This window comes from Myotis myotis, unplaced genomic scaffold (assembly GCF_014108235.1).
Source record: "Myotis myotis isolate mMyoMyo1 unplaced genomic scaffold, mMyoMyo1.p scaffold_m19_p_4, whole genome shotgun sequence".
In the NCBI taxonomy this organism is placed as follows: Eukaryota; Metazoa; Chordata; class Mammalia; order Chiroptera; family Vespertilionidae; genus Myotis; species Myotis myotis.
Genome location: NW_023416346.1, coordinates 128,621,307 through 128,643,434, shown reverse-complemented (window position 1 = coordinate 128,643,434; position 22,128 = coordinate 128,621,307). Strand labels below are relative to the sequence as shown.

Below are 22,128 nucleotides of genomic sequence, written 5' to 3'. Positions count from 1 at the left end.
CCCAGTTTTCCCCAACAACTTGCAAAACTATAGAATAATATCACAACCCAGATACTGACATTGATGCAATTCACTGATCTTACCCAGATATCCCTGGTTTTACGTACACTCATTTCACTGTATGTGTATTTCGTTTTATGCAATTAAATTATATGTGTAGGTTCATGCATTCACCACTATAGTCAAGATGCATGGTTAAAGAAACTGTGGCACACACATACCATGGAGTAATACTCAGCAATCAAAAGAAACACATTAAAAAAAAAAGAAAAGAAAAGAAACACATTATTGATACATGCATTAATTTGTATGACTCTCCAGAGAATTATACTGAGTTTCAAAAAAGCAATCCCAGAAGGTTACATAGTGTCTAATTCCATTTATATAACATTTTTGAAATGACAACATTTTGTCCTACCTGGTTTAATTCAGTGGATACAGCCTCAGCCCGCGGACTGAAGGGTCCCGGGTTGGACTGTGGTCAAGGGCATATACCTAGAGTTGCAGGCTCCATTCCCAGTAGGGGGCGTGCAGGAGGCAGCCCATTGATGTTTCTAACTCTGTCCCTCTCATGGATGTTTCTAACTCTCTATCCCTTTCCCTTCCTCTCTGTAAAATTAATAAAATATGTTAAAAATATATTAGAAATGGCAACATTTCAATAGATTACTAGTTCCAGTTTGGAGGGAGGATGTGAGAAGTACAGAAGGAAGTGGGTAGGATTCTGTAAGGGCCAAGGAGGGATTCTTCTGGTGTTGGGAGTGTGTCCTGAGAGAAGTAACTTGGCACATTTATGTTTTTAAATCTTTTTTTAAAAACACAAAATCTCCCTAACCGGTTTGGCTCAGTGGATAGAGCGTCGGCCTGCGGACTGGAAGTGTCTCAGGTTCCGTTCCGGTCAAGGGCATGTACCCTGGTTGCGGGCACATCCCCAGTAGGGGGCGTGCAGGAGGCAGCTGATAGATGTTTCTCTCTCATCGATGTTTCTAAGTCTCTATCCCTCTCCCTTCCTCTCTGTAAAAAATCAATAAAATACATTTTTAAAAAAATGTTTTACCAAAACAAATTGCCTCTCATCCATCAGAGACTTCTTTTTTCTTCCTTTTTATAAAATAACCACCCAGTGGTTATTTTATAAAATAACCCAGTGGTTATTTTATAAAATAATATTATAAAATAATAACCCAGTGAAGCAGCCAGGGCCGAGACAGATCTTGACCCCGCAGTAGCTGTAAGAAGGAACCACAGCCGCTTGGCGGCCACTGGCCCCCCCGGACCGGAAGTCAGTCAGGCCCGACGTTCTATGGCCTTGACCGTTGAGTCGGTTGAGAGTCTGGAACATTTTTGTCCCTCCGCGGTCGCCATCGCTGCCCTTTCCGTCATCGCTGGCCTTGCTCGCCGTCCCTAGCAACAAGGTCAAGGCCCATGGCGACCTGGCAGGCAGACGAGGAGAACCCCGGCATGCCGGGCTTCCCCTCGGCCTCGCTGTACGTGGGGGACCTGCACCCCGAGGTGACCGAGGCGATGCTCTACGAGAAGTTCAGCGCGGCTGGGCCCATCCTGTCCATCCGCGTGTGCCGCGACGCCGTCAGCTCCCACTCGCTGGGCTACGGGTACGTGAACTTCCACCGGCCGGAGGATGCGGGCCACGCCCTGAACACCATGAACTTCGACACCCTCCACGGCAAGCCCGTGCGCATCATGTGGTGCCAGCGGGACCCCTCGCTGCGCAGAAGCGGCGTGGGCAACGTCTTCATCAATCACCTGGACACGTCCATTGACAATAAAGAGCTGTACGATCTGTTTGCTGCTTTCGGGACCATCCTGTCCTGCAAGGTGGCTTCGGATGAGAACGGGCCCAAGGGTCATGGATTTGTCCATTTCGAGACCCGGGAAGCGGCCGACAAGGCGATCCAAGAGATGAACGGCGCGCTGATCAAGGAGCGCAAGGTGTTCGTGGGCCCGTTCAAGCGTCCGAACCAACGCGAGGCGGAGCGCAGAGCTAAGGTGGAGCAGTTCACCAACGTGTACGTCAAGAATTTCGGGGACGCCATGAACGACGAGTGCCTTTTAGAGATCTTTAGCCAGTTTGGGCCCCTCTCGAGTGTGAAAATCATGACCGATGACAGTGGCAAATCCAAAGGTTTCGGATTCATCCGCTTTGAGCGCCATGCGGACGCCAAGAAAGCTATCGAGGAGCTGAATGGGAAGGAGTTCGGGGGGAGAAAGATTTACGTTTCTCGAGCTCAGAAAAAGAAGGAGAGGGAGGCAGAACTGCAGCAGAAATTGGAAGAGATGAAGCGAAATCGCAACACCAAATACCACGGCATTAACCTCTTTGTGAAAAACCTGGCCGAGAGTGTCGATGATGAGCGCCTACGTAAAATGTTTGCCCCGTTTGGCACCATCACCAGCGCAAAGGTTATGGTGAAAGGTGGCCGCAGGAAGGGGATTGGTTTCGTGTGCTTCTCCTCCCCGGAGGAAGCCGAAAAAGCAGTGGCCGAGATGCATGGGAAAGTGTTGTCCGCCAGGCCATTGTATGTGTCTTTCGCTCGGTACAAACAAGAGCAGCGAGCTTACTTCTCCAGCCACCTCGGGAAGAAGAAAGCTACCCCGGCCAAATCTCCATCCACACCGGGCACCAGCCCCTCCCAGCCAGCATCTCCAGATGGCTTGATGGCAGCTGCCCCCCAGGCTGCGGATTCAGCTGCCCCACAGGCTGAGGATTCAGCTGCCCTACAGGCTGCGGATTATCCTAGCCAAGCTGCTCAACCAACACCGAGTCCTTGCGATGCTGATGAGGCTGCCCAACCTCCTCTATCCTACAATCTACCCGATGATATTGGCCTGGCCACTTGGGGTCCCAGGGCACCAGCTTCTTCGCCTCTTCCACAAGCCACCTGGGCACAGCCAGAGTGTGTGGCTAGCACATCAACACCCACAGCGAGTCCCCGCCCCACTGCCCGCTCTGCTCTGCGGTATAAATACAACCCAGGCGTCTGCAATCCTCAACTGCTGGGCGCCCAGCCACACGCCGCCGTGAAGCCGCCCGTGGCCCGTGAGCAAAGTGGGAAGTGCCTGATTACTTCCACGCTGGCGTCGGCCTCTCCCGAAGACCAAAAGAAGATGCTGGGCGAGTGGCTGTTCCCTCTGATTCAAGCCTTACAGCCTACTCTTGCCAGTAAGATCACGGGCATGCTGTTAGAGATGGATAACTCGGAACTTCTGCTTCTGCTGGAGTCGCCGGAGTCGCTCTGTTCTAAAGTGGACGAAGCTGTCGCTGTCCTGGAAGTCTGCCAGGCCCAACAAGGCGAGAGGAAGCCACTGTCGGTGCCCCCGGGGTTCCAACTGTAAAACCGATCAGGAACCCACCCCCCCCCCAAGAAACTCCTGCTTCACTAAACAAGAACATCTGAACCTCAAAAAAACATCAATGTTATAGAAAACTTGCAAAATGGAAAATTTTCAACATTATTTTGAACATTCTGTACTGAGCCAAGGCCAGGTCTAGCAAGCAATGCTAGACCTAGATGACTTATTGACTTAAAAACAACAAAAGACACACACAAAAATAGTAAAATATCAAAACGAGTTGATGTGTTATGGACTCTAAGAGAATGTTCAGCAACATCCAAAAAGTTAAAGTATTTCTTTAGGTTTGTTCATTCTTTACTGTGGTTCCATTTTGAAATTCTTGTTTTAGTAAAAATTCCTTCAATAGTGAAAAATGTTTCATATTTAATATTTTACCTGGAAGTGAAGCACTATTCTTATGTATTAGTGAAGTTTGGGGATACTTATGACATGTAGATGTTTGCTGCTGGACACAGATTTGCAAACATCAGGTTAAGAAATAAAAATGAGTTTAAAAAAAATTCTCTTCTGCTTTCTGCTTAATTGTTGAAGTGTGATTTAGAGTGATGACTATTGGAAAGGTGTATTTCATTTCCCAGTATAATAAATAATACATAAGGAAAGCCTTCAGTATTACTATTTCCGTGACTTATGACTTATTAAAACTTGCCTCTGCTTGATGGACCTGGACATTATTATGGTACTTGAAATAAGCCAATCAGGGAAAGACAACTGCCATCAAATGTCACTTATATGTGGGATCTAATGAACAAAATAAACTAACAAGACAGAAACAGACTCATAGATACAGAAAACAGACTGACAGCTATCAGAGGGGAGGGAGTTTGGGGGGGGGGCAGGTGAAAAGGGTGAAGGGATTGGGCAAAACACATATATACCACATGATCTCACTATTATGTGGACTCTAATGAACAAAATAAACTGACAAACAAAATGGAACCAGAAGCATGGATACATGCACCAGACCCGCCAGTGCCCGCGGTGAGGGGAGTGGAAGTGCTGGGTAAAGACAGTGAAGGGATAAAGAACGTATATGCGGACCCCATGGGCACAGACAATAGTTGGGTAAAGGCCAAGGGAGGGGGAGGGGGCAAAGGGAGACACCTGCAATAATGTCAACACTAAATATTTTTAATTGAAAAGAAAACCTCATAGGCACAGACAACAGCATGGTGGTGACCAGAGGGAGAGGGGGTGGGGAGGTAGAAGAGGGGAAAGGGGAGATAAATGGTGATGGACGGAGACTTGACTTTGGGTGGTGAACACACAACACAATATACAGATGATGGATCATAGAATTATACACTTAAAACCTACATAATTTTATTAACAGATGTCACCCCAATAAATTCAATTAATTTTTTTTTTAAAAAACCTGTTCTTGGAGGCAGAGAATTGAAATGCCCCAACCATAGCTTAACTTACAACTGGCAAAGCTCCAATTTGATTTGAACATTAACTTTCTAAATTCGGCACTTGGAATTATTTGTCTTCTTTATTTTCCTTCAGAAAAGTGCATTTTTAAAAAACTATATATTTTATTGATTTTTTACAGAGAGGAAGGGAGAGGGATAGAGAGTTAGAAACATTGATGAGAGAGAAACATCGATCAGCTGCCTCCTGCACACTCCCTACTGGGGATGTGCCTGCAACCAAGGTACGTGCCCTTGACCGGAATTCGAACCTGGGACCCTTGAGTCCGCAGGCTGACGCTCTATCCACTGAGCCAAACCGGTTAGGGCAGAAAAGTGCATTTTTAATTGACCTAAATCTAACTCCCACAGATCCTACCTAAATGATCACAGTGTGAAAATTTTAGATCTAATTTCTACTTCTATGTGGTACATTAAAATTCAGCAGGAAGTTTGAAGACCGGACACCAGTGTGATGGTATTTGGAGGTGGAGCCTTCGGGAAGTAATGAGGATTCGATGAAGTCAGGAGCAGGGGCGGGGGGGGGGGGGGGGGACGCCAGAGTGCTCTGCCATGTGAAGACATAGCAAGAAAGCAGCATCTGCAAGACACCCAGTCTATGGTATTTTGCTGTAACAACGCAAGCGAAGGCACCTCTATTGCTAGACGTAGGTTAAAACATGCTTTCTCTATCTGTGCTGCCCTCCGCAAGTGAGTCTTAGCCTATTTTTAGTAAAATGGGGATTACAGTGGCAGCTGTCTTGGTGTTATTATGAGGATCAAAAATGTTGATATCACCCGGCCGGTGTGGCTCAGTGGTTGAGCATTGACCTATGAACCAGGAGGTCACAGTTTGATTCCCCATCGGGTGACATGCCCTGGTTGTGAGCTTGATCCCCAGTGTGGGGCGTGTAGGAGGCGGCTGATCTATGATTCTCTCTCATCATTGATGTTTCTATCTCTCTTTCCCTTCTTCTCTGAAATCAATAAAAATATATATTTGAAAAATAAGTTAGTATTTGTAAAGCATGCATGGAGCAGTTGATAAATATTGACTTAAAAACATACATTTATATATTTACCTGTAGATCTAGTAGTTTAAGCTATATACTTGGCTAATTATTTTTATTTAAATGTTCAGTAAGCTTTAACCAACTAGTAGTCATGTAAAGATATAATGAGACATAAAAATTAAAATTAAAAATATTTAAATAACAAAGAGATACTATTTCTCAAGTTGGCTAAAACTTTTTTAACTATTCAGTGAAATACTTGGCAAGTAAAATACTTGGAGGCATGTTAAATGGCCTAATCTTTCTAGAAAGTAATTTGGCAATATTCCTAAATCCTTAACATGATTCATAAACTTGGACTCATTGATTCCTCTTTTAACAATGACTCCTAGTAGAATAATAAAATGTGTAGTGAAAGAAAGATATATGAAGATTATTTATAGTAGACAGTAATTAGAAATCTAAATATCCAACCATATAAGAATAATTAAAATATGGTATATCCTTACTATGTTTTTCTTGGCAGCCATAAAAAAAAATCACATTTTTAATAATTTTTTAAAAATATTCTGTATTGATTTCAGAGAGGAAGGGATCAGGAGAGAGAGATAGAAACATGCTGATGAGAGAGAATCACGGACCGGCTGCCTCCTGCACGCCCCCTAAAGGGGTCAAGCCCACAACCTGGGCATGTGCCCTGACCGGGAATCAAACCTTGACTTCCTGGTTCATCCGTCGATGCTCAACCACGCCAGCCAGGCCATTTTTAGTAATTTTTAAAGACAGGAAATGTTTATAAGAGAATGTTCTGTGAAAATGCTATAAAACTGTAAATGAGACATTCTCTAATTGCATTAGTGATCTGTTGCTGTATAACAAATTACCTCAGAACGAAGCAGCTTAAACAACACACACACAGATTGCGTGGGTCGGGGATCCAGCACAGCTTATCTGGGTCCTCCGGCTCGGGGCCTCACAAGGCTGAGGTCAAGGTGTCCTCTGCCGCCGGAGCCTTATCTTGACCCTCAACTGGGGAAGGATATGCTTGCAAGCTCCGTCCTGCGGTTGTCGGCAGGACTCAGCTCATTGAGGCTGTAAAGACTGAGGGCTTGCCGAAACCGGTTTGGCTCAGTGGATAGAGCGTCGGCCTGCGGACTGAAAAGTCACGGGTTCGATTCCGGGTCAAGGGCATGTACCTGGGTTGTGGGCACTTCCCCAGTGGGGGATGTGATGTGCAGGAGGCAGCTGATCGATGTTTCTCTCTCATCGATGTTTCTAACTCTCTATCTCTCTCTCTTCCTCTCTGTAAAAAATCAATAAAATATATTAAAAAAAAAAAAAAAAAAAAGACTGAGGGCAGCTGGCTGTTGGCTAGAGGCCGCCGTCATGCCTTGCTGTGTAAGCCTCTCTAACATGCCCACTTGCTTCGACAGAGGGTCTCCTGGCAAGTCAACATTCACAGCCTTTTGCGCCCTAATAATGGAAGTGACAGCCCTCAAAGTTGCCGTATTCTATTGATTATAAGCACGGTACTCACAGGGAGGGAGTTACAGAAGGCTGTGGATTCCACAGGCAGGGATCATTCGGGGGCAATTGTAGAGATTGCCAACCACATATATACACATGGATACATTAATATAGTATATAAATATATAGAAAACTGCAGGAAAATATGCCAAAATGTTCTAAGTAAATATCTCTAAAATAAAGGATGATGGGTGGTTTTTAGTTTTGTCTTCACCTTTTCTATATTCTATGAGGGGTTTTTATAGTGAGCATATATTAATTTTATAACTAGAAAAGTATCTGTTTTACCTTTTTAATAAATAGTGAAAATTCATTATATTTTACTCAGAATGCTACAATGAAGATATTTTCAAATGACCCTTTCAGTGATAAAATACTCCTTTAAAGGCTGGTTGTAGTTAAAATATCTACATCTGGGTAAACACTTTCAAACATCTGGTAATTAAATGGGTACTCAGGACACGATTCGCTGTCTCTGGCTTAATTTTAACCCTTTCAACTGTTTAAGTTTATAAACACCCAGGAGAAAGGTGTTTAAATAACCAGTTGCATTTGTTTTTTTAGTGACAGTACCCATACTTTCAGTCACAGCCATAGAGAGGAATGTTACTATGCAGGTAAGTCAACTGTTCCACAAGAATTTTCTCTCTTTTCACTTTGGGCATTGCAATGGCCTCGGGGCTTCACGGAAACCAGGCCTTGTGCTCAAGAAAGTTACATTCTAACCGGTAAGAGAGAACAAATACACATCAAATAGCAGCACATCATTCTTTCTCTGAGGCACATAAAACATCCCTGGTTCTGACATGCTTGCACCACAGATGCCTTAATAATTCAGAGAAAGGAAGGCTGGCCCTAGCCGGTGTGGCTCAGTGGATAGAACACTGGCCTGAGGACTGAAGGGTCCTGGGTTTTTTCCACTCAAGGGCATGTACCTCGGTTGCAGGCTCCTCCCTGGCCCGGGCCCTGGTGGGGGCTCCAGCAGGAGGCAACCAATCGATGTGTTTCTTTCACATGGATGTTTCTCTCTGTCTTTCCCTCTCTCTTCCACTCTCCCTAAAAATCAATGGAAAATATCCTCGGGTGAGGATTTAAAAAAAAAAAAAAAAGAGGAAGGCTGAAATACTCCAAAGACCATTCTTAGGGGAGCCGTGATCTAGTCCTTCTACAGTGGGTAGCCCTTAAATACTTGTGGAAAGAGGAAAAGGCATTTCAGGCGACATTTGACCAGTACAATCTCAGGTTATGCCTGTTCCCTTCATGTAATTATTAATAGCGCCACTTTTCACATTCTAAAGCGTCTCTGTTTTGACAATAAATTATGTGAACACCCTCAGGAAAAGTAGAGGGCATTCACATTCACTAAGTTGAGTCGATCTGCTTAATAGATAATAATCCCTACCAGCATCAGCAAGAAAATGTTTTGCCCATTTGGGTTCATTATTCATTTATTCAATGGGAATTTAACTTACAGTGGTCATTTGTTTTAGCTTTTTTACTCTCACTGCAGAATAACAGTCAATTAGAGATATGGACTGTGAAGGAGAGTATTTTTTTTTTTTGCATTTTTTTTCTATTTAAAAAAAAATATATTCTTACTGATTTCAGAGAGGAAGGGAGACAGAGAGATAGAAACATCAATAATGAGAGGGAATCATGGATCGGCTGGCTCCTGCACACCCCACACCAAGGATGGAGCCCACAACCCAGGTATGTGTCCTGACTGGGAATCAAACCCTGACCTCCTGGTTCATAGGTCGAAGCTCAATCACTGAGCCACGGTCAGGTTGATAGTAGGTAGAGTTTTAACTCGAGTTGTCTCTGTGTGAAAGCTCAAAAGGTCACCTCACTTAGCTTAAGAACATTTCTGCTTCCCAAGTTCTTCCAAAATCTAATTCTTTTTTTTCTGCAATTGTTTTTACCCTTTCCTCTCAAGTGTTAGCTGCAATAAATGCAAATTTTGATAATGTTTTTAGTGACATTTTAAAATCTTTCTAATTACCAGTGGCTTAAATTACCATGATTCTTTTGGGACTAGCTGAAATTTGTTTTGAGTAGTTCTCTCAAAGTTTAGATAATAAGTAGTAACAAATTTATCCATACAGAGAAAGAAAAATGGAAAAGAAAGTTCAGTAATACAACTTGGTGGTTTTCCTGTCAAAACAATATGGCAGCGCTAAAAGGCTGACCGTTTTCAATGAAATCAGGAGAAATCTTATATTCAGTTCCCATGAGGAAGCAGACCTGAGGGTTTGGCAGGTGGAGACAGCTAACGGAACAGTCTGCCGTACAGTGATGGGACACCTTTGAAAGCAAAACACACACTGCTATCACCAGAAGAAGCACAAGTGGGGAGAAGAGGCTCCTCTTAGGCATTTGGTATCTCGTATGATCTACTCCGCTGCAAAATAAATACTGAACAATGTTTACAATTGGACTAAAGAAAATGGTAGTCAAAAAAGAGTGAGGCCCGGCCGGGCAGCTCAGTGGTTAGAGCACCGTCCCGCTACACCAAGGTTGCAGGTTCGATCCCTGGTCCGGACACATACAAGGTCAACCAACGAATGTGTAAGCAAGTGGAACAACAAATCCATGTCTGTCTGTCTCTCTCTTTCTCCAAAAAAAAAAAAAGTAAAAAAAAAAAAAAAAAAAAGCGAGTGTAACAGTGAAAAGTGCAGAGAGAAGTAATGCTAATTCAGTGGTCGGGGTAATCTGCCAGAACTAAATCTTTAAAATTGGTTGCAAGTTGGCATACATCAAAAACTGAAGCTTGAAAAAATATTCAGGGCCTAACTGATTGGCTCAGTGGATAGAGTGTCGGCCTGCGGACAAAAGGGTCCCAGGTTTGATTCCGGTCAAGGGCACGTACCTCGGTTGCAGGCTCCTCCCCAGCCGGGGCCCTGGTCAGGGCTCCTGCAGGAGGCAACCAATTGATGTGTTTCTCTCACACCGATGTTTCTCTCTGTCTCTCCCTAAAAATCAGTGGGAAAATATCCTTGGGTGAGGATTAACAACAACAAGAATAAAAAATATTCAGGCTCTGTATGCAAATAAGCAAATTTCAGGCAATTAGATGAGTTGTCTACATGACCAAACAGCTAATTTGACTGAACCGTTTAGATAGTGTTGCAATTATTGTCATCTAAATTTCATTCCATTCCCTCCATTAAAATCCCCACTTGTTTTCAGTTGCAATAGTAATTCTCCCTGGTATCTGTCTAGAGAACAAGGGGTCAGCTGGCAGGACAGATCTGCACTGCTCTGCTCTCATAGAAAACAGGGCCAACTTACTACTGCTTCTACATTAAATTCAAGTTCTAATCCCCTCCCCAAAAGAAGAAAATATTAATTTCCAGCAGATGAACAAAGTCACATGTAGCTCCAGACTAACTAGTAATACAAAGACTTATAAATTTAAAGTTTATAAATTTACTAGTGGCCCGGTGCACGGATTCATCCACATTGAAAGGAAATTAATTAGAAGAAATATTTTAATATTGCTATTCGCCCTTTCTCTATAGAAGTGTCAGAGATGAAAGAAAATTAGTAAAATGCATATGAAAATAATTTATAAATTGATTAATAAATAAATAATAACAACATGGTATAACAACAACAAAGACAGATATAAAAACAACAAAGACATGATATAAAAACAATGACTGATAAATTGATTAAACTTATCCTCATATCTCCCTGTATACCAACCACATTAAGAGTGAAAACACTTTCAGAGTGCTTGGCTAATTTCCCTTGTGATGAAGTATTTACAACTTTAACTTCAATGTCACATGTTCTTCGAACTCAAAAGAAAGCAACATATAACTGACTACGTCTGAAAACGGGTTCGGGTAGGAATATTCCTGCTCTGTCTAGAGTTTGTCCTTGTGATTTATTAATAGTCATCGCAAATGCTGGCATCACGGGAAACCGTCTTCGAATTAATTTAAATGAGAGGCCAGTGTCAGACAGGGACAAATCAATTCTTGGATTCAGAACAACCTCTCCCTCTGCAGACCCTGTTAGTTAATACTTCAGCTTCGGTTATGTTAGGTCGCAATCATTCGATAATAAATCTAGTACCATTACAAAGACCCCATTCACTAGTAAGATTTCTCAGTAGCATGATGATTGCACCTACTTTCAATCCTAATTTATGAGTAGAGGTTTTGGGAAGCATGAATTGGTGGTCTCATCTGAAAGGATTTCTGGATGTCAGAATTTGGGAAAAGTAACTGAGTCTAAGAAATGGCAAAGGGTAGCCTAGCCGGTTTTGCTCAGTGGATAGAGCATCGGCCTGTGGACCAAAGGGTCCCAGGTTCGACTCTGGTCAAAGGCAAATAACTTGGTTGCAGGTTCCTCCCCGGTCTGGGCCCTGGTCGGGGTTTGTGCAGGAGGCAACCAATCGATGTGTTTCTCTCACATCGATGTTTCTCTCTATCTTTCCCTCTCTCTTCTACTCTCCCTAAAAATCAATGGAAAAATATTGAGCGAGGATTAACAACAACAACAACAACAAAGAAATGGCAAAGAGTAAAAGAATGACAAGACAATAGGACTAGAAGGAAGCAGAAGCATAAGGCCAAACAAAAAAGGGACATTGGGACACATTATGAAAGAGTATAAATTATTTTTTAAATATTCCTTCTGGATTAGACAACTGTATGATGCTGTGGCTTAGCAATAAATTTTCACAGACTTTTATTTTGTCATATAATTTAGAGTGTGCCTGTGTGTGTGTGTGTGTGTGTGTGTGTGAGAGAGAGAGAGAGAGAGAGAGAGAGAGAGAGAGAGAGAGAGAGAGAGAGAGAGGAGATATTGACAGAGATTATCATCAACCTGCTTCACCACCAACTCCCAATCCCTATGGCCATGGCCTTAAACTTTGATTTTAAAAAGTAGGTGAGAACCATACTTAACCTTTTAAAGCCTCCTTTTAAGTTTTAGCCAGTTTTTATTAACATTCTAAGTGATTTCCAGTAAGAAAGTCATCCTAAAGCTATGATTTTATGCCAGAAAAAGTACGTGTTTAGATGACTGCTGTTACCAGACGAACGAATCCTATCTCCACTATCGTATCAACGTGTTCCTTTACAGTGATACTTTTTTTATAGTTATCAGTTTTTTTCTTTCTTTATTGATTAAGATATTACATATGTGTCCGTATCCCCCCATTGCCCCCCAACCCCCTGCTCATGCCCTCACCCCCCTGGTGTCTGTGTCCATTGGTTAGGCCTATAGGCCTGCATACAAGTCCTTTGGTTGATCTCTCCCTCTTCCCCCCACCCTCCCCTACCTTCCCTCTGAGGTTTGACCGTCTGATCGATGCTTCTCTGTCCCTGGATCTGTTTTTGTTCATCAGTTTATGTTGTTACAGTGATCTTTTTTAATAAGCTTTTGATTCCATAGTTTTACAATCTACTAAAATGTAAAGGAGACTTAAGAGCAATGCCTGGGGAAGCAAGCATGAATATTCCACTCTCTAACCCATGCTCCCCCATCGGACTGAAGTTGTTGATGCCGCATCCATTACTCAAGAAACATAAACTTGGCATCACTATCTCCTAGGCTTGTGTCTGCGTTTGGCTTCCCGTCTGAACATAACAAAAACCTGCAAATACGAGTCTTTTCATTGAATTGAAGAAGGAAAATTCGCCTACACCAGAAGTGGGTGTTCATCCTAACCCTTTTTGTTTGCTTCCGAAAGTAACGGCTTGGTTTTTATTTTTGTTTTTTGAATATGTTCTTATTGACATTTTACAGAGAGAGGAAGGGAGAGGGATAGAGCGATCGAAACACTGATGAGAGAGACATATCATCGACTGGCTGCCTCCTGCACGGACCCCCCCCCCCCCCCGCCCCCGGAGATGGAGCCCACAACCCAGGCATGTGCCCCGACCGGGAATCGAACTGAGGTCCTGTTGGTTGCTGGGTCAATGCTCAACTGCTGAACGACACGAGCTGGGCAGTCCCGGTGTTTTTAAAACTAGATACAGCCGAAACCGGTTTGGCTCGGTGGATAGAGCGTCGGCCTGCGGACTGAAGGGTCCCGGGTTCGATTCCGGTCAAGGGCATGTACCTGGGTTGCGGGCACATCCCCGGTGGGAGATGTGTAGGAGGCAGCTGATCGATGTTTCTCTCTCATCGATGTTTCTAACTCTCTATCTCTCTCCCTTCCTCTCTGTAAAAAATCAATATAATATATTTAAAAAAATAAAACTAGATACAGAAATGCAGAGCCAGTGAAGAACAGTGCCGCCCTCGCCCTCAATGACCAGCTATTGCGAAGTTCGCAACGAGGGGAGACAAGGATAGAGCAAGAAAATAGGAGGTTCAATGAGATGCTGAAAAACTGCTTCCGGTTTTGCTGCTTTACCTACGGCCGGGCCTCGGCATAGTCTCCTGTGTACCGTGCGGGCCGCTTCCTCCCAGAGCTGCTGTGCCTCCTCCACCCCAACCGGAAACGCCGGGGAGTCTCCTCTTCGCATAGTGACGGCCTGTCTCCCTCCAGGGGAGCTCCAGGGCCCCCTTCTCCGGAGGTCTTCTTGGATCATTCCCAAGCACCCCAACTTCTCCCTTCTCTTAACTCAGATGGAATTATTAGGCATCCCAATACAGTTCTATCCCAGTGTAATTCGTGTTTTTATATTTTCATTGATTTCAGAGAGGAAGGGAGAGGGAGAGAGAGATAGAAACATCCACGATGAGAGAGAATCATGGATCAGCTGCCTCCCGCATGCCCCCCCACTGGGGATCGAGCCTGCACCCCGGAATCGAACCCGGAACCTTTCAGTGCCCAGGCCAATGCTCTAGCCACTGAGCCACACTGGCTAGGGGCCAATTTCAAACTTCTACGTTATTCTCAGTTTTCCCTGTGCACTATCCAACCAGAATAGTAATCTATATGAAGGTTGGGCAGTTTCACATCACAAGATTTTGGAGAGCACCAGGGGCATGGATGTTTGACAAATAGTTGCTGTGACATGGGCTGATGGATCCATTTTTTTCCTGGCTGGTAAGTGGGAGAAAGTATGGGGAGACGACTTGTCCTAGGGCGGGGGTGGGCAACCTTTTTGTGAGTGCGTGCCAAAACCAGCAAAATCTCTGACTCAAAATTCTTCTGCGTGCCAACCCTAATTTTTTGAGAACATGTTATGCCTACTTGATATCTCTGAAGGTGTACGTATGTGAAGAATCTTGAAGAAATAATAAAATTCATTCGAGCGACAAAAACACAGTCCATGATGATGAAAAATACATTTATTTTTTAATGTATACATGTTATGTAAAATTATTTATTTATCTAAGATGCACCTACACTGAATTTATCTGAAAAATAAAAAAGTCGATATTAAGAAAAAAATTGTAATTGGAAGATTATAAGAGAGGGTTTCGCGTGCCAGCAAAAGTTACTGGCGTGCCATGTTTGGCACGCGTGCCAGGGGTTGCCCACCCCTGTCCTAGGAACAAGCAGCCACCTAATTATCTGATTTCGCAAAGGACACAGCATAAGAATCACACAGTGCCTCACTTAGACATTCACCACACCTTTCAAATCGGCAGCCCCCCTCAATTAACAGTGACAGAGCCCTAGCCGATGTGGCTCAGTGGCTAGAGTATTCGCCGGCGGACTAAAGGGTCCCGGGTTCGATTCTGGTCAAGGGCAGATACCTCGGTTGCAGGTGCCGTGGCCCTGGTGGCAGTGTGTGCAGGAGGCAACCAATCGATGTGTCTCTCTCACATTGATGTTTCTCTCTCTCCCCCTCCCTTCTATGCTCTCTAAAAAGCAATGGAAAAATATCCTCAGGTGAGGATTAACGACAAAAAAAAAAAAACCACCAAAAACAGTGACAGAGATCAAAACTATACACAAAGGGAGAGGGGGAGAGTAAAACCTACTCCCTCACATGGAAAAAGGGGGCATTTGTGGTTCCAAGAAGATTGCCCCGATCTTTTGGTCTGCAGCATCAGTAGCACACAGCCTGGGACTCGGCATACTGACCAGCCAGGCCATAGCTCAAAGGAGGAAGAGAACCTTTTCCCTGTGATATGCTAAATAGTCGCTTTCCCCTTTAAGAAGGTCATACCACCGTGACGTCTTGCTAAAGTAACAGATGATGCAAGCACTTCGCTCACACAGACACTGGAAAACTTCAGAGAACAAGAAAAATGTAACAAGCATGCATTGAAATGCGGTGAAGAAGCTGTTGTGTACATTCTAAATACTTCCACACCCTGCCTTTGGAGCCTTTCAGCAAAACAAAGCATACATTCCGCATGCCTGAATAGACTTCAGAGTTTTCCAAAAGCAATCTTCTCGCGCTCAAGTGCTCTGAGGCTGAAGAATTTGAACAGCCTGCAGGGAGGAAAGCCTAGAAACTGCTTAAGCGAATTCTAAGCATGCCCCTGTGGTCCCTGCTGGGCTGCAGGTACTCATCCATCACAGCCTTCTGGCAACAGCTTGACAACAGCACTTGCTCTCTCATCTTTTTTATCTCATTATGCGTTCTCCCTATAAAAAATACCATTTAAAAAAATCACAAGCATTCAGACCTTTTGTACATTGCTTGACAGACCAATGGATAGTGTGTGACTTTACCCTTTCTTTTTACCCATTCTCAGTCCATGGGCACAGACCCATTTCACCTTTTCATTTTTATTTTTTTAATATATTTGTATTGATTTCAGAGAGGAAGGGAGAGGGAGAGAGAGATAGAAACATCAATGATGAGAGAGAATCATCGATCGGCTGACTCCTGCATGCTGGGGATCAAGCCCGTGAGCAAGGCCTGTGCCCTTGACCGAAATCGAACTCAGGACTCTTCAGTCCACAGGCCAATGCTCTATCCACTGAGCAAACCAGCTATGGCTCATTTCATCTCTTCCAATTCACCATGTACGCATGGTGATACCCAGCAATATGCCATATATTCAACATTAAATGTAAGATTTCTTTTCTTGTATGCAGTACACTTTGGAAACAAGCAGGAGAATTTACACAATCAGTTCAAAATACCTCACGATGCCAAGCACCTATGCCAGCTTTGGTGCTGTCACTGAAAAGATCTGTAGAGCTACTTTTTGGAAACTCCTCTGAGATGTTTATTCATAACATGCCTAACAGTCACAACTTGGTTAAGCCAAAGAATAATAATCCCAGTAAAATCAACTATGATACTTACCAAAAGAGCCTGAGCCACGGATTTGTTTAAACCTCAGCATATCCAGAAATCCCACTCCTAGGTATAGACCTAAGAGAATTGGAAACAGGTGCCCACACAAAGACTTGTACGAGAATGTTCCTAGCAGTTCCTGTATTCCTAGTGTTCCTATACTCATAACAGCCAAAAAGTGGAAACAGCTTCAATATCTATCAAGTGATGAATAGATAAACAAGATAAGGTTATCCATGCAATGGAACATTATTCAGCAACATACCGATACATGCTACAATGTGGATGAACCTTGAAGAAATTGTGCTAAGTGAAAAAAGCCATCCAGCGGTTCTCAACCTGTGGGTTGCTACCCCTTTGGCGGCAGAACGACCCTTTCACAGGGGTCGCCTAAGACCATCCTGCATATCAGATATTTACATGACAATTCATAACAGTAGCAACATCACAGTTATGAAGTAGCAACGAAAATCATTTTATGGTTGGGTCACAACATGAGGAACTGTATTTAAAGGGCCAGAAGGTTGAGAACCACTGGACAAAATACTACGTATTGCATAATTGCACTTATATGAATTGTCCAATATAGGCAAATCCAAGAAGACAGAAAGAGTAGGCAGATTAGTGATAGGGGCTGGGGGCAAGGAGGAATGAGGAGTGACTGCTCATGGGTAACAGGATTTCTTCTTGGGGTGGTTAAAATGTTCTAAAACTGATGGTTGCACAACTCTGTACCTATTCTAGAAAACATTGAATTCTACCCTTTAAATGGGTGAATTGCATGATGTGTAAATTAAATCTCAATAAAGCTTTTTAAAAACAATTAAAGGAAACAATTTCAATTAATGGCTATCATTGAAATCTAATTAATGAATGGGTTCTCCTCTAGCACTTGCCGACTTTTGTTTTTGTTTTGTTTTAAATATCTTTTTATTGATTTCAGAGAGGAAGAGGGAGAGAGAGCAACATCAATGATGAGAGAGAATCATTGATCAGCTGCCTCCTGCACACCCCCCACTGGGGATAGAACCTGCATCCCGGGCATGTGCCCTGACCTGGAATCCAACCATGACCTCCTGGTGCATAGGTGACACTCAACCACTGAGCCACACAGGCCGGGCCCTACTTTTGTTTTTGTGAAGAGCACTTTTGAGATTTTCCAGAAAGTACTGGGGAAGAAGAGAGGTTTTCCTAGCCATTGTCCCCTCCAGGGATCCACCATCTAGCCGTCTACCCAACAACAGGTAAACAGAACTGCACAGGCCAGAGTTCCTTCTCCTGCGTGAGCCCAGTCGCCCAGATCCAAGAGCTCGCACCACAATGTCTCTCCTACATGCTTCCTTCTGGGCAGGCAGCTATTGTGCAAAGCAAGTATAAAATCTGTGAAAGTTTGTTTAAAAAGCAGAAGTTCCCATCCAAAAATAGTGTGTTTCGCATTTTACACACAAAAATATATCTCTTTAAAAAAATTCTACACAAGTTCACCCTCCAGAGGGCTACGATTTACAATTCTTGGTGTTTGGGAAGAAATGCTAGCACCTTCCTCACAGACAGCAGTAACCACGTCCCCTTCTGTGCTCCCAGCGCCCTTCGTTAATTTTTTACTACTGTTTAACTTATACAGGTAATACCTGTTTCTTCCAGAAGAACTGAAAATACAAAAATGCGAAAAGAGAATTTAAATTCATCCAGAGATATTATAACCATATTGTCACGTGTTTCCTTCTCATTATCTTTTTTATGCCACTTCAAAATTCCAAGTCTCTCTCTCTCTCTCTCTCTCTCTCTCTCTCTCTCTCTCTCTCTCTCTCACACACACACACACACACACACACACACAACATGCCTGAAGACTGACCAGGCATTGGCCCCTTGCCATGTGGCAGAAATTCCCATTAGCACAGCGGTTCTCAACCTGTGGGTCGTGACCCCTTTGGCGGTCAAACAACCCTTTCACAGGGATCGCCTAAGACCATCCTGCAGATCAGATATTTACATGACGATTCATAACAGTAGCAACATGACAGTTAGGAAGTAGCAACGAAAATAATTTTCTGGTTGGGTCCCAACATGAAGAACTGTATTTAAAGGGCCAGCAGGTTGAGAACCACTGCATTAGCAGGTGGCATCTATGCCCTCATCCTTGGCATCTGGACTGGCCTGGGACTTGCCCACTAGGAGAAAGCAGAAACGGTCCTGCGCCGTTTCCACTTACAGCTCTGCACCCACATGAACACAGGCCGGAGCCGCCTGAGGTGCTGGCTGAAACTAAGCCACGATATTAGTCAAGGGAACAAAACTGTTGGAAAAACCCATTGCTTCCATTTGACTAAAATTCTTGTTGACAAACATGACTATCTGCATATCCGATTCAATCTACACATTTCCACCATGAAAGCACATTACAAGCATCTGTTTTAGTACCAGCATCGCCAACATTGTGTTTCCATTTGAAAAGAAACCTAATGTTAACAGACATCTTCTAAGAGATTTTTTTTAGTGTTAAATGTTGTTGTTGTTGTTTCCTTTTTATCGAACTTATTGGGGTGACACTGGTTAACAAAATTATACAGGTTTCAGGTGCACAAAAATAAAACATATTTAACTAATGAATTTCACAGAAAATAATTACCTCATTTTTTGCCAACCAAGAGAAATGTTTTCTGTTAAAATCAAGCTCAAAGGTAACCAGATCAGCATATTCAAAGAACTCATTACAAGCCCGGCATAATTAGCTTCTTTTTGCAAAGAAACTCTCAGATCCATACTTTGTACTCTAGAGATATTAACATTGGTGCTGAGGATGCTGGTCGATGGTATTTTTCCAGCGGTATTTATTATAAAACAATGTTGGCAAGTGAAAGAAAACAGCACACACTGCTAATATTTTGGTAGAATTATGTGTTTATTCGAGTCTGTTAACAAGAGAGAAGTGAGCATCGAATGAGCGCAGAGGAATGCTGCTGATGTAAATGAATATTTACTCAAAGTGCAGCTCTTCCTCCCCCCTCTGATAGCGGATGACAAAGAGCGTTTTGAACTTGGATTTCTCCCAGCCTCACACCCCAACAGATGTGGCACCCAAAGAAATGCTTGATTTCTCCCAGCCTCACACCCCAACAGATGTGGCACCCAAAGAAATGCTTGCTCCCCTACCGGGTTTGGCTCACTGGACAGAGCGTCGGCCTGCGGACTGAAGGGTCCCAGGTTCAATTCCGGTCAAGGAGCACATGCCTGGGTTGTGGGCTGGATCCCCAGTGGGGGGCGTGCAGGAGGCAGCCAATCAATGATTCTCTCTCATCATTGATGTTTCTCTCTCTCTTTCCCTCTCCCTTCCTCTTTGAAATCAATAAAAAATATATATATATATTTAAAAAACTGCATTCCTTCTGCAGGTTCCAGGGGAGAAATCATTTCCTTGTGTTTTCCACCTTCTAGAGGCCACCCCATTCCATGGTGGATGGCTCCTGCCCCCATTTCAGTCATCAGTGTAGCGTTTTCAAAATCTCTCCTCCCCCCCCCACCCCCTCCTCACATCTCCTTCTCTAACTCTGACCCTCTTGCCTCCCTCTTATAAGGACTCTTGTGATGGCATTGGTTCACCCAGACATTCCATGATAATCGCCCCATTTTGAGATTCTCAGTTTCATGACATTTACAACGTCCCTCTGCCCAATCAGGCAGCATGTGCATGGGTTCTGGGGCTCAGGACGCGGACGCCTTTTGGAGGCCATTGTTCTGTCTACCAGAGTCCCCTTGCCAACTTGCCCTTCTGAGCACGCCCCAGGGTTTCTTTATCTGAAAGAATGGCTTTCATAAAAGGGGAAGCACCTTGTGGGACCCTGCGGGATTGTTCCACATACATCCCCAGTGTCAAGGGCATAGCCGGCACTCAGCAAAGAGGCCATGACCGCCTAGCGGAGTGGCCAGTTTGGTTTTGCTGGACCAGACTTCCTGGGGGAAAGGGAGGAGGTCGGCTAGGATGATACTGTCAAGGGCTTTGGACTAATGGGCTAAGCCCGTGGTCAGCAAACTGTGGCTCGCGAGCCACATGCAGCTCTTTGGCCCCTTGAGTGTGGCTCTTCCTAAGCCTTAGGAGTCCCCTAATGAAGTTAATCACAATGTACCTACCTATATAGTTTAAGTTTAAAAAATGTGGCTCTCCAAAGAAATTTCCATCGTTGTCCTGTTGCTATTTGGCTCTGTTGACTAATGAGTTCGCCGACCACTGGTTAGATTTCATTCTGTACACCCTGAGCCCCAGCAAAGGTTTTCACTCGGGGAGTAAACATGATGACAATGATGTGTTCGGAGTACAAGGCCAATAAGCCAGATGGAGAGAAAGAAACCCAAGGCGGGGTGACCAAGTAGGAGGCCACAGCAAATGAGGACCCAAATGAGGCCGTGGCGATGAGAAGGAACAGCTGGAGAGATGTAAAAACTTGGATACAGCCCTAGCCGGTGTGGCTCAATGGATAGAGCGTCGGCCTGCGGACTGAAGGGTCCCTGGTTCAATTCCGGTCAAGGGCACAGGCCCGGGTTGCAGGCTCGATCCCCAGTGGGGGGCGTGCACGAGGCAGCCGACCCATGATTCTCTCTCATCGTTGATGTTTCTAGCTCTCGCTCCCTCTCCCTTCCTCTCTGAAATCAATAAAAGAAAATAAACAAGAACTTGGATACATTCTACTTCAAATCCTTCCTAGAACAGAGCGCATGAGAAGTAAGCACAACAGGGTTTGCGAACTTACTGGAGAAGATCAGAAGGCAAGGGGGGGGGGGGGCCTGAAGGCATCTCCAGCCATCTCTCGTAAAACTAAGAAGTGGGAACATGGTGACTCCAAGCAGAAAGGAAATACAGAAAATGAAAGGTGCTCAGAGGGAGGGAGTGCCGATCTGTTCCGCTCCAAACATGTAGAATCTGAGGAGCCCAGTGGGTCTAGAGAGCAGGTGTCTTGCAGAAAATCAGAAATAGATGTCAAGAGCTCATGGGCAAGCCTGGCCGGTGTGGCTCAGTTGGTTGGAGCACTGTCCCATAGGAGCACTGTCAAGGGTTCAATTCCCGGTCAGGGCACATACCCAGGTTGTGGGTTCAATCCCCAGTCGGGGTGCGCACAGGAAGCAACTGGAGGCAACCAATCAATGTTTCTTTCTCTCCCTCTCTCCCTCAAAAAAATCAATTTAAAAAAAGAGTTCATGTGCAAGATCACAGCTAGACACAGAGTTAGGAGAGCCCTGGAGAGGGGTGATGGCTGAAATCACAAAAGTGAATGAGGTTGTCAAGGGAGAACCATTGAAAGAAAATGTAGAGCCCTAGCCGGTGTGGGTCAGTGGATAGAGCGTCGGCCTGCGGACTTAAAAGTCCCAGGTTTGATTCTGGTCAAGGGCACATGCCCGGGTTGTGGGCTCGATCCCCAATGTGGGGGGTGCAGGAGGCAGCTGATCCATGATTCTCTCTCATCATTGATGTTTCTATCTCTCTCTCCCTCTCCCTTCCTCTCTGAAATCAATACAAATCTATTTTTTAAAAAGAAAACGTAGACCCATGGGGATGGCTGGGCCAAAACAAGCACAGAGACAGGAAAGCAGGAGACAGTAGATGTGAGAAGCGAGCAGTAGGAGAGGACTGAG

General features: G+C 44.3%; 2 protein-coding genes across 3 annotated transcripts in view; one reads left to right on the top strand and one right to left on the bottom strand.

The window, feature by feature from the left end:
• Positions 1–22,128, bottom strand: part of ARHGAP6 (Rho GTPase activating protein 6) — a 502,460-nt gene that overhangs the window by 471,203 nt on the left and 9,129 nt on the right. The window lies entirely within an intron of this gene.
• LOC118654266 (polyadenylate-binding protein 4-like) lies at positions 1,426–3,416 on the top strand. The gene is given in 2 exon segments (XM_036305598.1): positions 1,426–3,328; positions 3,331–3,416. Coding segments are annotated over 2 exon segments (1,989 nt in total).